Below are 13,194 nucleotides of genomic sequence, written 5' to 3'. Positions count from 1 at the left end.
TAAAACAGATAAAAAAATCCTTTGGCTACAATTCAACATAATTTTTTTCCAGAAATTGACGTGTGTTCCAAAACGAATTGTTCACTCAAAATTTTAAATTTGTTTGATTATTTCGTGGTAGGGGGTTATTAGAAACTGTAGAATAGATTATGTTTACGTGTCCGCTTGTGTTTGGGGATTGATTCTAGTCTTTACTGTTAAAACTATCGATATCAGTACGGAATGGTTAATGTCGACTATATGGTTTCAAAAAAAAGTTGTCGTAAGTGAAACATTTTCGACATAAGGAGATTCTAGTGACATTATGACTACATACTTAGAGAATATCATGACAAGGGAAAAATTATCGTCAATTTAGTTTGGTAACATGTACATCATTTCATTCATCAAGGAAAAGGAGAAGGGATCAGAGGTGGATTCTTAAAAAAAATTTACCAAAATCACATTAAAAATCTACAAAAAAAAATAAACAAAATCTTAGAAAGATTATTAACATAAGAAAACAATTTTGCCCCACTAAGCGATTAGTGGGGCAATTTTTTTTTAAAGAATCCAACTCAGGTGAAAGGGGGTGGAATGGGACAATCAATATTTTAGCCATATACGTTTATGCTTTTAAGTTCCAAGACAAAAATCATGAAATCAAATTGTCAAAAATTTTGAAATATTATCATGGATGTTTTAAGGGTAGAGTTCAGGTATATAAAAATGTTATTTTTTGTGTTTTAATCCTCTAGATATTACCCATATTTAGCACCAACTAATACATTTTTTTTGGATTTGGAATTTTAGGGAAAAGGTTTGTAAATTTTAGACACTGATTTGATGTCTAAATTAAGTTTAAATGCCAAATGTCTTACCTTATGGCTCTTTGTTCACTGTTGGAAAACTCTGAGTTATTATTTCTGATTCCATGGTCCCTAAAAAATTGATTTCTAGAAGAAAGATTAGTCGTTTCCGTTAAAGTGCCTAGTCGAGCACAGAAACCCCCCACCTATGTACATTTTCCATTGATTGTTTTTTACTATTTACAGGATATATTAGGTACCTGGTGTCCTTATATTGTTTGGGCCCTGTTTGTATAGCCCCCTCTTAGGGTTAGGTCTCCCGCAGAGGTTATGCATAGAGAAAAATCTATCCCTCTCCCAATTTTTATATATTATTTTTGAAAAGGAGAAGGGCTTTTCTGCTCACTAGGCAGTTTGAGGTAACGTACAGGAAGATTTACTATATATATTCATCTATAGATCTAGGCATTTAAAGAGATCGATTATGTTCAATTATAAAGATTCTATAAATCACTCCACCCACCCCGGCCCCTTCCCCACTAACTATTAAAAACCTTATAATCTTTCATAATTTTACCTGGAAATAATTGGTGGCTTGTCACGAGGTATCCGACCTAAAATAAAAATATCATGTCAAGTATTTGAGATAACTGACTACAATTTTAAATATTAATATTTCGCTGAACAAATTTGTCAACTTAAAATGTTAGGTAATCATAAAAGATGAAACATTAAATATTAAAACTTAAAAGAAAGATGGCCTTGTTAAAAACATTACATTTCTACCAAAACAGTGTTTATATGTTTAAACAAATTATATTTGTGAGCCATTTGTGAAATGGACTTCCCAAAATTATATTATTTGTCAAGTCTTTAGGACATGTTGTTTGATTTTACGTTTTCAATTTAAAAAGGTCTTTGAAACTTAGCTGTTTAAAAGGGAAGTTTAAAATTCTTGTTTTAAAAGAAACACCTTGTCAAAGTTTTGTAAATGTCAATGCAATAAATTTCCAAGTACGTGCTCTTTTATCTTATTTACTTCAATCTATTTCATATCAATGATGATTTTCATATAATCCTACCTTATGTTAAGAGGTATTTGCTTCAAAATACTGTGCATTTAAAAAAAAATTTCAAAAAGTTTATCAGACGATAAAAAAGATTTAATATTAAAACAGATTATAATAAGTATATGGCTCAAGACCGGTTTTGATCCAGTGAAAAATAAATATTTTGAAATAGCTGTGATATCCATAAATAAATTTCAAGTTAAAAAGATACATTCTAAATAGTTTTAATTGATTTATTAATTTTTTTAAAAAGTTTTAAAAGCCTCAAAGTTTTAACTTCCAAAGTTATGAAACTATTTAAAAAAACAAGAAAAAATGGGTACTTTTCCATAACATAAATTATTTAGAAGTGATAAAAGAAAGAAGTGCCAAGAAAAAGAGTATTTAGTGTATCATTATTTTTCTAATTCGTCTGGAAGTTCAATAATTGTTTTTTCATTAATCAAATAAAATTGTTTTTCATTTATCTCATGAAAAATAGAGAGAAAAACAACGTCTTAAAATAAAAATAAAATAAATTTCTTCATCGTATCATATCATCTATATCATATGGCCGACAAAACTTTTTATAGGGCTCGGCAGCCGCGCGTTAGCCAACTGTAAGCCTCAGGGAAATCAACCTTGTACAATAGAAAATAATCAGATGGAAGTCTAAACCTGACCTAACGTGAATTTGTCTTTCCCCCTGTAAAGACATGATAATATTCTTGTGACATATCTTAGCTCCTAGAGCCCACTTTAGGACTATACTACACTTAAAGTAACAAGAAAATGACCAAACGTGAAAATTAATATACAAAAGCTAATTAGTGAACAATAATTTTTCAAAAACATAATTAAAAAGTGCTTGTTTTACAACAAAAAACAGTTAATTTAAAAACTCAAATACATCTATATGTTACATTTAGCTTGTAATTTAATACTTTCTAACCCGGTCAACTTAATATTCCCGCATTCCCTCATCCAACATTCACACCCAACCCTTTCTACATTCAACGCATATCCTTCCCCCATACATTAACAGTTATTTGCAAAAGAGATCCCTAACAAATCTACATAAAAATGGCGAGCAGTTTGTCTGCAGAGCTGGAACAGTTGAAGCTCGATAACACACACTTAAGACATATCATTATAGAACAAGAAGCCGAGTTTACAATGACAACCAGATATTTTAACATAAGATATGATCTTCCCTCAGAGCCTGTAACACTTGATAGTGACACTCTAACTCCATTCTTATATGATGTAGGCAGCTCGGCACACATACCTAGCCTAAAATCTTTTAAAAACACTAGCATCACCTCTATTGGCTACGCCTTTGGTGGACCTAGATTAGTGAAAACAGTGATAAAAACTAAAACTAATGCTGCTAACATCTATTTTTACAATCCTGAATGCCGAAAAGCAGGAGTTGCTATAGCAAAGCACAACTTAGGCAGTAATGCACCTCCTATACTATACTGCCTAAACAGTTACCCAATTCTGAGACATCAAGTGAAATGTCTCTCTGTCATTTTGAATAGGCTCAAACAGGAAGGTCAAATCTACTCATATAGTCTAAACAATTTTCTTTGTACTACATTTGATGAAAAGTTAGGGCCCCTATATTCCCTTCAACTTGCGTCAAATAGCAGTTATTCTAGCTTCACTGACGCAAAATGCGTAGAATTATACAAGAGAGGCTTTGTAATTCCTCTAAATGACACAGAATTCAAATCTGAATATTTTTTGCAGCTGGAAAACATTGTTAGAAATCATGTGTTGGAACTTGCACATTCAACATCTAATGAAAGTACAGAATATACATTAAGTACTTCTAACAAATCTAAGCGGCGTAGACGGAGGCGTAGACGGAGGCATAGAAGAAAACAAAATCTGTCATATCACAAGTATGACAAATTGCCACCTCCGCCCAATGATAGAGATAAGAACGAGACTGAACAGCCGGACACAGACAGACAACCCTCACCGCCAACACACACACTTCAAGATTCTAGGCCTAATACACCCTTAGCTAAGGGCACTAGGCCTTCCTTTTCAGGTTCCTGCACACCAGAACAGAGTTACAGGTCGGAGGGTACAGATATGCATGATTATCCAACCTCAATACCACCAAATCATGCACTAGACAACCTCCCTGTAACACCAACCACAAATCTGACCTCAATTATGCACAACCAAATAACCCTTATTGTGCCACCTATGCTATGTCCTGTCATACCCTTTGCAGTATCTCCATCCCAGATCGGCACACCCCCTGCTCCAGCCCAGCTTACAGAATTATTGCCTCCAACAAGAATATACTCTTAAAAAGTAAAGCTACTCTAAAATTTACTTAATTAGTTCAATTAAAATAATATTAAACATTACAACTTATGGAAATTAATCTGTCCTGTTTTTCTCTCTTTTTTCTCACAACAAAACCTTTCATTTCTTATGAAAATGTTAGATAAATCTATTTAACGTATTTCTTGATAAAGCTTTGCTATGCACCATATTAATTTCCTGCCATTAGTTTCTAAAGACAAAGCTTTTCTATAATTAGGGTCTGTCCGTCCGTCCGTACGTTCATAACAGTTAGCTCTTTCAAAAATTTAAACAGGTTAGAATTGTCATATCTATTCCAAACATTGCATGCTAACTCCTTTAACAGTTAGGTACAACTTAGAAATCGTAGCAACTCTATAATCGTTACAAGAAAGTCCATACATTCATTTAAAACATGCTGTTTTTTTTTCTTTTTCTTTTTTTTACATTTTGACAACAAATTTTTGTATGCTAAAATTAACCCATTCATCTATTTTTTAATACTGATTCCTATTACAACAAGGTACAATTTTATAAGCGAAGCATCTCAATAATCAAGTTCTAAAAACGTCAGTATGTCCTTAAACAGTAATTGGTATTTAATCAGCTATGCAACAAATGTACTTACAATTTTGTATAGACTTAATATTTCTTCAGTTCTGACTTTCTACAAGCGTTAATGTTTGTTTGTTCTTTCATTTCAGAGCTTCGCTTTTATGGATGTTGTCATCCTTGTTTCATTTGATTATTTAATCCTATAAATGCGTTATGAAAGTGTTCATACAAAACACAAAAGGTAAATAATGTATTATCTACTAAGAAGTAAATATTAACATAAAAATCTCAAATTAATATTGTAATGTTTAATATCGCACTGTTCCTGTTTTGTATGAACACAATATTGTTTCTTTTATTTACATTATACTAAACTTGTGTATTATAGTCCGATATTTGGGCCTTGGTATTATCATATTCACACTACTTGCCACAGTTCAAGGCTTCTCTATTCTTTATAGTAAATTGAACTAAGGGTCTATATACGATAGATTTTGAGGGCGCCATATCTCTCAATAAGAAATTATGGCAAAATTTAACATTGTTTGTGCTAATGTTATGGGGTTAGGCATTCATTCAAGGAGCAAAAATAAAATGAAAGGCGTTCCCACCAAAATTAGAGAACTAGTATCTAGTGCTAAATATATTCCATCTTTATACATATGTTTAGAGACTAAATTAGATGCTGATCACAAACAATTAAAACTTCCTCCAAATATGGATTATGTGGGTGAAACATGTTCACCTAAACCAAAGGCAGGGATTTTCATGTTTTGTGACAAAAGTATATCTTTTGATAAAACAAATATTCATGTCATCTCCTCTGCTCATGCTATGTATGCTAAAGTTATTTCTAAAGGATCTGAATTTGAAATTATTACTGTTTATTTGCCTTGTGATACAGAATCTACAATTCAAATCCTAAGAAAAATAGACAATTTTCTTTTAAAAAGAAATATTACCAATTTTACACTTATAGGTGATATGAATATTAGTTTTACTAGACCAGAGCATAGAACTAAAGCACGTGCCTTACTAAACTTTGTAGATAAATACAATTTATTTGATGTTGCTAAAAAACTGAACATGCAAACTGATTGCACGTGGAGGGGGAGGGGGGAAAGATCTACAAGCATGTCTGTTATTGATTACTGCTTTTCTAACAATACTAACCTCAATCATTTAAGCTTTAAATATAACTCCTTCTCTGATCATAAAACCCTTACTGTTGGTGTACAAAAAAAGTATGTCTATAACCCCCCCAGCTGGCAAAAACATCTTTTTAAAATCCCTGATTTCATAGAGCTTATGAAAAAAGAAACAGCTACTTTTCTATTTGACAATGCAGACGAAAGTACAAGAAAAGAATTCGAATTTTACTCTGAAAATAAGGAAAATGTAGACATAGATTTCTCATTTAACAAACCAGAATATAAAGATTTATCAGTACTTTTTGCTTTACTTAAACACCTAAAAATTCATCATGATAAATTTTTCTCAAAACTGAAGTTTAATTCTTTTAACAAAACACAAGATTTTGACAAAGAAATTTCAAAGCTCTATGCAGATCTAGATAAATATAAAAACCTTAAAAAAATTGATGAAATCAAAATTTTGATTAGCCAACAGCAAGAATTTTTTAGAAACTTATCCTTTATAAGAGCAGAAACTGCTTTTTTAAGAGGTTTGATATTAGATGGCAATAATAACTCTTACACCTTCAGTCATTGTCGTAGAAAAACTAAAAATGAGCATAACTTAATTATTGATAATGTACTAACAAATGATCCATTAACCATTGTAAAACATTTAAGTAAAATGCATGCAGACATAGTTGCACCTTCTAATGTTCCTATCTCTTCTTTAGATACATTATTAACAGAATTTGACATTAGCTTAGATGAAATGTACCCAAAAATAACAACACTTTCTTCTCCTCTATGTACAACTAAAGAGTATAGAGATGTGATAAAATCAATGTCAAACAATAGCTGTCCAGGAATCTCCACTGAACCGAAAATTCTTTATGAATTTCTTTTTAATTTCGTCCCTAACTTCTCAACTAGAGCCTTTAACCACATTCATTGTATTGACATTGATAAATCACCTTTCTCAAGTATAAAAGATCGCAACATAGTTTTTATCAACAAAAAAGGATCTGATCCAAAACTGGCAAAAAATCTGAGAGGTATTTGCATGATGGAAACTATGTATAAGATTTCTTCTAAATCATTAAATTGTAAAGTTAAACCTTATTTAGACCAAATAGTACATCCTGATCAACATGGTTTTATACCAGGAAGACATATGCACACAGCAAGCGTTTCAATGACTGCTACTATGAACTACATCAAAAAACACGAAATAAATGCACAATTAGTTTCATTTGACATTCAACGTGCTTTTGACCGTGTTTTACCGGAAGTGCTTCATAGAATACTTAAGCATATCTTTCCTAGTGGAAACTTTGCTGATTCATGGATTAATTTGATTTCTAAGGGTAGATTTAGAGCAATTGCTAACAACTGTGTGTCTGAGTTTATTGATATCATTTTAGGGACGCCTCAAGGTGGTCCTTCAGCTGCAACTTTGTATGATATTGTTCATCATATTTTTTTGTCATGCCTTGACAGTAAATTATTTAAAGCCATTTCTTTGCATGTAAATTCAAAAATTATACCTGCAGCGGCTTTTGCAGATGATTCTTGGAAATTTTATTGCTTCAAAAATAACACAGATGTTGAAAAAGTTTTTACCTTGCTTTCAAAATTAGAAGAAACAACTGGATTAAAAGTAAACTTCACCAAAACTAAGATATTAACTAATGGTATTGAACCTGCTAACCTAGATATAATTGGAAAAGTTCAACCTTATTTTAAACACCTTGGTATAATTATTTCTTTTGATATGGCACAAGGAGCAAAACTAACTTATGATGAACTAATCCAAAAACTAGATAGGAAGGCAAAACAGTATCCACTATTTAGTAACTATAGTATAATAAAACGTAGAAACCTTTGCATGTCACTTTTAAATTCCATGTGTTTTCATATTTTTCGTGTATATTCACCTAATAGTACTCAAACTAAAAAACTATGGAAAGTTATGTCTAAATTCTTGTGGTCATCTAAATCGAATGAAGGTATAAGCTACAGATACAAGGTTGCATCTAAACAAATTGAGCTTAATCTTTGGCAGGGGGGTTTAAAGATCTTAAAACCCGAAAGTCAAAGCATCTCAATTTTTATGCCAAGCCTGCTACATCTCCTAAACCATGCCCGTCTATATCCCTCTTCTTCCCTGGGTATACTACTAAAATTTTACAAAGTTGACATCAATTTTTTACTTAACAATTTTGGTGTAAAGACACTACAAAAAAATCGCAAATTTTTAAAACTCCTCTACCCAGGATCAACCAAAATATACTTTGACAAAACAGTACAATTTTTGAAAAATCTAGAATTAAACAAAAACACAATGCTTAAAACATTAATTGCTTCTTCTTTTTGGGCAAAGAGGTTTACAAAAAATCAGATACAAATTTTAGCAGATAGCTCACTTGTAACTTTGTTCGATTTACTTGAACACAGAATAATAGGAGATAGAATTATGCTTTTACCGACTATTCGTTCTGACATTCATACTTTAATACAAGATAGTAGACTAGTTAAAAAACTTCAATCTTATGTAGAAGTAATAAGTAGTAAACAAAATATATTATGCCTAGATACAATTGACCAAAAGAAATTAAGTAAGATAAGATTACCTCTTATAAATGTTAATGATTTTAAGCCTTCCATTTTATCATTGCATTTTAAATGGTTGCAGAGAGAAAAATACGATCAACATGCCCCAAGTATTAAAACAAGGAAAAGAGATGGTCTTTATTTTCCAGATATTGAAAGTTTTGAAAACAGTTTTAAAAAAGTAATGTCATTACCTTTAATTTTGCATTATAAATCTTTCTTAGTAGAACAGCTTAATAGAACCCTTGTAAGCAGAAAAAAGTTAATGCATTTTGGCTTACTTGACAATGCTATTTGTCCAAAATGCAATGCAGAATCAACAACCGAACATGGGATTTTTTATTGCTATTTTGCTAAGTACTTTATTCATGCATTGGCACTATTTCTAGATCAAAAATATAATGATGGGAATCCAGAATTCATTTTTTTAAAAGAAAACTTTTTCCTTTTTAACATCATTTATCCTCAATTCAATGATAAAGATTTTCTTCAAATTTCAACAATCATTTTAGTAGCCAAAGACAGAGCATTGAAATCTAGCAAGGACGAAGCTATAAAAAAATGGACTGTTAATAATTGCTACTCTCAAACTCTTTTTGTTGCCCAATTTGCCATAAAAATTTTAGAAAAAACTTCTTCATATATTAACATTGCATCTGAATTTTTGAATTTTCTTTTACAATATAAAGATAATATTACTTACTTTCAAACCTAAAAATGTTTTTTTTCCAATGAAGTAAAATTTTAACTGTTAATACAAACAAAATATTAAACATATTGTTTCATTAATGCGAAATATTTTACTGTATTTTTATTATAAAAAAAAATCCAAAAATATTATAGTTTATTTCATGTTCTTTGTAATTATATTGAAATAAATTAATTTATAAATATATAAAAACCTGACCTAAATAAATATGGCAATATTTAAAACATCCAAACAAGATTAAAATTGACACATGGTCGCTGCTGAGTTCGGCTGCATAGCCCTGACTTTTTATTACTTGTGTTCGGACCAAAGAAGATAAAGTATAGAATAGAATCCAGGTAGAAGATTCTGCCTGGCTAGCCTGAAATAAAATTGGAACTTTTGAAAGCCCTAAATGGCTACAAGGCTTGTAGTAAAATCACATGATTTCAGATATTATCGAGAAATGGTATGAAAAATAAATGCCTTTTTTAATAGTATACTAAAAGCCATACAGCCAATCGTCCAGCCATATTTGTCCTATTCACAATGGATTAAAACCTTATAGTATGAGCAAAACTTTAAACAAAAATTCATTTCAACATGAATTTAGTAAAAAAAATTACTTTAAAAATATTTGGTTAAGAAATAATGATCACGGCATTTGTATTAGGGTTGCGCATGAATTTGTTTACAAAAAATCCTTAGCAGCTGATTTTTAATTCTTTCAAGGTCTGAGAGTAAAAGATGTTTATATCCAATTATATATTTTTAGGTATTTTAATTTCAATTATTATCATAAATTATTTTATTAATTGTTGGGTTATACGCAAGTTACGTTTACATTTCGTAATCGAGTGATTACGCAAGTTGCGTCATAAAGTACATTGACAGTGGTGAAATGTAAACAATATTAGATAAACATAAATTTAATTTCTATGCAGTAGAGACATAAAGTTAGAGGAAAAATCTAATACTTTTCGATATATTTTCATTAAAAAGATATTATTTCATTTTTGTCCCAACTTGACATGTGTACCATTCAAGTTTCATATTATGTTTTTATTGCGCAAGCGCAACTTTTCTTCAATATTCCCTAAAATATTTGAGGTTTTCATTTCTATTCCTCCTTATTCTATGGTTCGGACTTAAAATCAGTCATTTATTCGTTTCATAGTAAGCAATCAAAATAATTATGATTAAAACAATTAGATAAAATACTAGAATGTATAAATTGGAAGAAATTTGTTTCTATCCATCTACATCCATCTACAAAAAAAACAAGAATAATAAAATTTATGAAATCGCAGCTAATAATCCAGGACAAATTGGTTAGTAAGAGTAAATTCTCTATAAATCTACTATATTCATCTCTTAACAAATGTATCAACCCCTAAAAGACTGTGGTTGCCCTATACTTTTTATTCCATCATCTTACAGTGTCACATTATCAAAAAAATGGACACATATAAAGTAGGATATACTATAGAGTAGCTACGACACAAAAAAAATCAAATTAAGAGTAAAAGAAACGTATGTGTGTTTGTGTATAAAAAGAATCTGGGTTACAAAATAAAGACCATTCATTCAAGTTTTTTGGAAATTTTTCTTTTGCTGGAGAAAATCAAATACAAGAAAAAATGGTTGTCACAAGAAGGAAAAGAAACTGTACAAAAATATAATTTGTCTAAAAACTGCTAGGTATTGATTTTTTGCCTCAAATAAAAGGGAAAAAGTAATTATTTATTAGCAACCACACCTTGAGCAAAATCCCATAGAATTTCTTAGGCCAGTCTAGGAGTAAGAGTTTCCTAAGTACTACATATTCCTTTATGTATCTGTAAGGCTAAGATAACACAAACTATACTAGGCAAGCCATGGATTTTTATAAGATATTGCCCATTGCTATTGTAAATTTGTAAGTTTAATTAATTTAATTACAATTCTATAGTCACAATATTGTCAGATCATTACACATTTTACTTGTTAGGTGGCATTTATAGAATACTGTCATCTTGTTCTTATATTACTTAGAGTTGATTAATCCCCCAACCGACAATAAGACTACCAAAAAAAACCTCATTTTAAAGAACTATTTTCAAACCTATATATAGAACAAACCGTCAAAAATACATGTTTAGAGAGAAAAAAATGTGCTTTTATGGATGTTATCATCCTTGATATTATATCATTTATAGTGGAGTTATTCCCAAGATGAAAAGTGGATCTCAGAAAACCACCTTCCATTATATCAAACATTTTAGGTTTTTGTGGTCCACTTTTGTGTTAAGAGAAATTGCTGATAAAGTTTACCTTGTGAGAAGTGCTGTCTGTGGACTATGATATCAAATTCCATTTTCTTTCACACTTTTTTGGCGGATTTTTTCGCACAAAAACTTTTTATATTGCCTGTCTAGGCTCTTATTATCTGAAAAATGATTTTATTGATATAGTTTTTATAATTTGATACCTTTAACCGATGTATATTTTTACCTATCTCTTAATAAAACCACCAATCCTTTTAAGACCTAACTTTTTTATTTTGAATTCAAAATAATGAAGTTTTGTGTTGGTTACTTTAGGTCAGCTTAGGTTAGGTAATATTGGGCACTGGTTATCCCCGCAGGTATTACAGGATTAAAGCCCTACGCAGGGGTCAAGCATAATGAATAATACCTCCCCTCTCCTTATTTTTAATATTTAAAAAAAGGGGCTCTAGTGCTCGATTGGCATTTTGATGTAACCCACCATACTAGTACTTAACAAGAACTTTGTTAATTTTACATCGTTTATATAGCTGTAATATGATATTATTTATGCATAATAAACACATAATTTAATGATTCATAAATCTTAATTGGCGTATGTGAACAATGTATGTTTGCATAGTACATACATAAAAAGCAAAGAAATTGATGTAAAAATGTTATTTTTTATGCGAAGTTTTTATTAGGGTTGTGCCGGATACTTTTTTAGCTGGATACTGGATTTCCGGCTGATTTCTAATGCCTGATATCTGGCCAACGTTCGATATCCGGCAAATTACCGGATATCCAGCATTAGAAATCAGCCGGATATTTTGAATTTCCGGTATCCGGCCGGATATTGATTATGACCGGATATCCGGCCCAACCCGATTTTTCATATTAGCAAAAAGACACAATAGCAATAAATTATTTTTAGCAATGAAAGTAAAGTCAAAGGGGATTGGGCAGTTTGTGCAGTAATAATAATTTGCAGTTCTATGATTTGAAAAAGTGAAGCATCTAGCATTTGAAAGGAAGACAAAATTTTATCTTTAAGACATCTTTAAAAAAAGAACAGTCTATAAAGTATTCTAGAGAAACTCTCATAATAGAAAAATATAATTACCAATACAATATATAAAAGATATCTTTGCATCATAAAAATAACTAACTAATAAAATACCAATTATTGTCGCATGTCTCTATTGTCTTTAAGACATGCTCCTTTTTAACGTGACTGAACTAATATTATAATGAAACTTGTTTAATCCTCTATAGAAAATTATATGGAAAAGAATTCGTTAATTTACTCTAAAAATTATAGGGTTTAATTAAAGTGTACTTTAAAAGATCTGGCTGTCTGTAATGCACCAAAAATCTTCACATCCATAAGCATCTGTCTTATCGTATTCCTTAGGGGAAAAAAATTATCTAATACCCATCAGAAAGACAAACAAACATTCAAAACTTGTAAAAAAGTGTTAAGAAAGAAGAAAAGTGTTAAAATTTTGAAGAATAATAATTGACATACACACACAATATCTTAATTATATTCTGAAACCTTAGAAGTTATTATACGATGTGCATATATGATGATTCACTAGCTTCTCCTTAGATTATTTTATCCAAAATAATTTACCATACCCTACTTTAATTTTTTTTTGTCACCTGGCTAGTCGACATAAAAAGTTGACTAAACTCTTACCATTCACGGGGGGGGGGGGTAAGGGATGTTGTCCTCCCTCAAACTTAGAAACCGCTCATTTTAACCCCCTCAATTTTTTTTAAAATACA

The 13,194-nt window shown here is 30.6% G+C and overlaps 1 protein-coding gene across 2 annotated transcripts in view; it reads right to left on the bottom strand.

Moving 5' to 3' along the window:
* LOC145314249 (uncharacterized) overlaps window positions 1-11,593 on the bottom strand; it is a 44,593-nt gene extending 33,000 nt beyond the window's left edge. For both annotated transcript variants that reach the window (XM_080154092.1, XM_080154091.1), the window contains exons 1-3: window positions 11,468-11,593; window positions 1,366-1,402; window positions 861-920 (exon numbers count right to left, since the gene is read on the bottom strand). In XM_080154092.1, the coding sequence (XP_080010218.1) occupies window positions 861-920; window positions 1,366-1,402; window positions 11,468-11,510 (140 nt within the window). In that variant the 5' untranslated portion in view covers window positions 11,511-11,593. The remainder of the gene's footprint in view (window positions 1-860; window positions 921-1,365; window positions 1,403-11,467) is intronic.
* Between the last annotated feature and the right edge of the window lie 1,601 nt (window positions 11,594-13,194).

The sequence above is a fragment of the Acartia tonsa genome, chromosome 3 (genome assembly GCF_053477335.1).
Source record: "Acartia tonsa isolate MP-2025a chromosome 3, ASM5347733v1, whole genome shotgun sequence".
Lineage (NCBI taxonomy): Eukaryota > Metazoa > Arthropoda > Copepoda > Calanoida > Acartiidae > Acartia > Acartia tonsa.
This window is presented reverse-complemented; position numbering and strand designations above follow the sequence as displayed.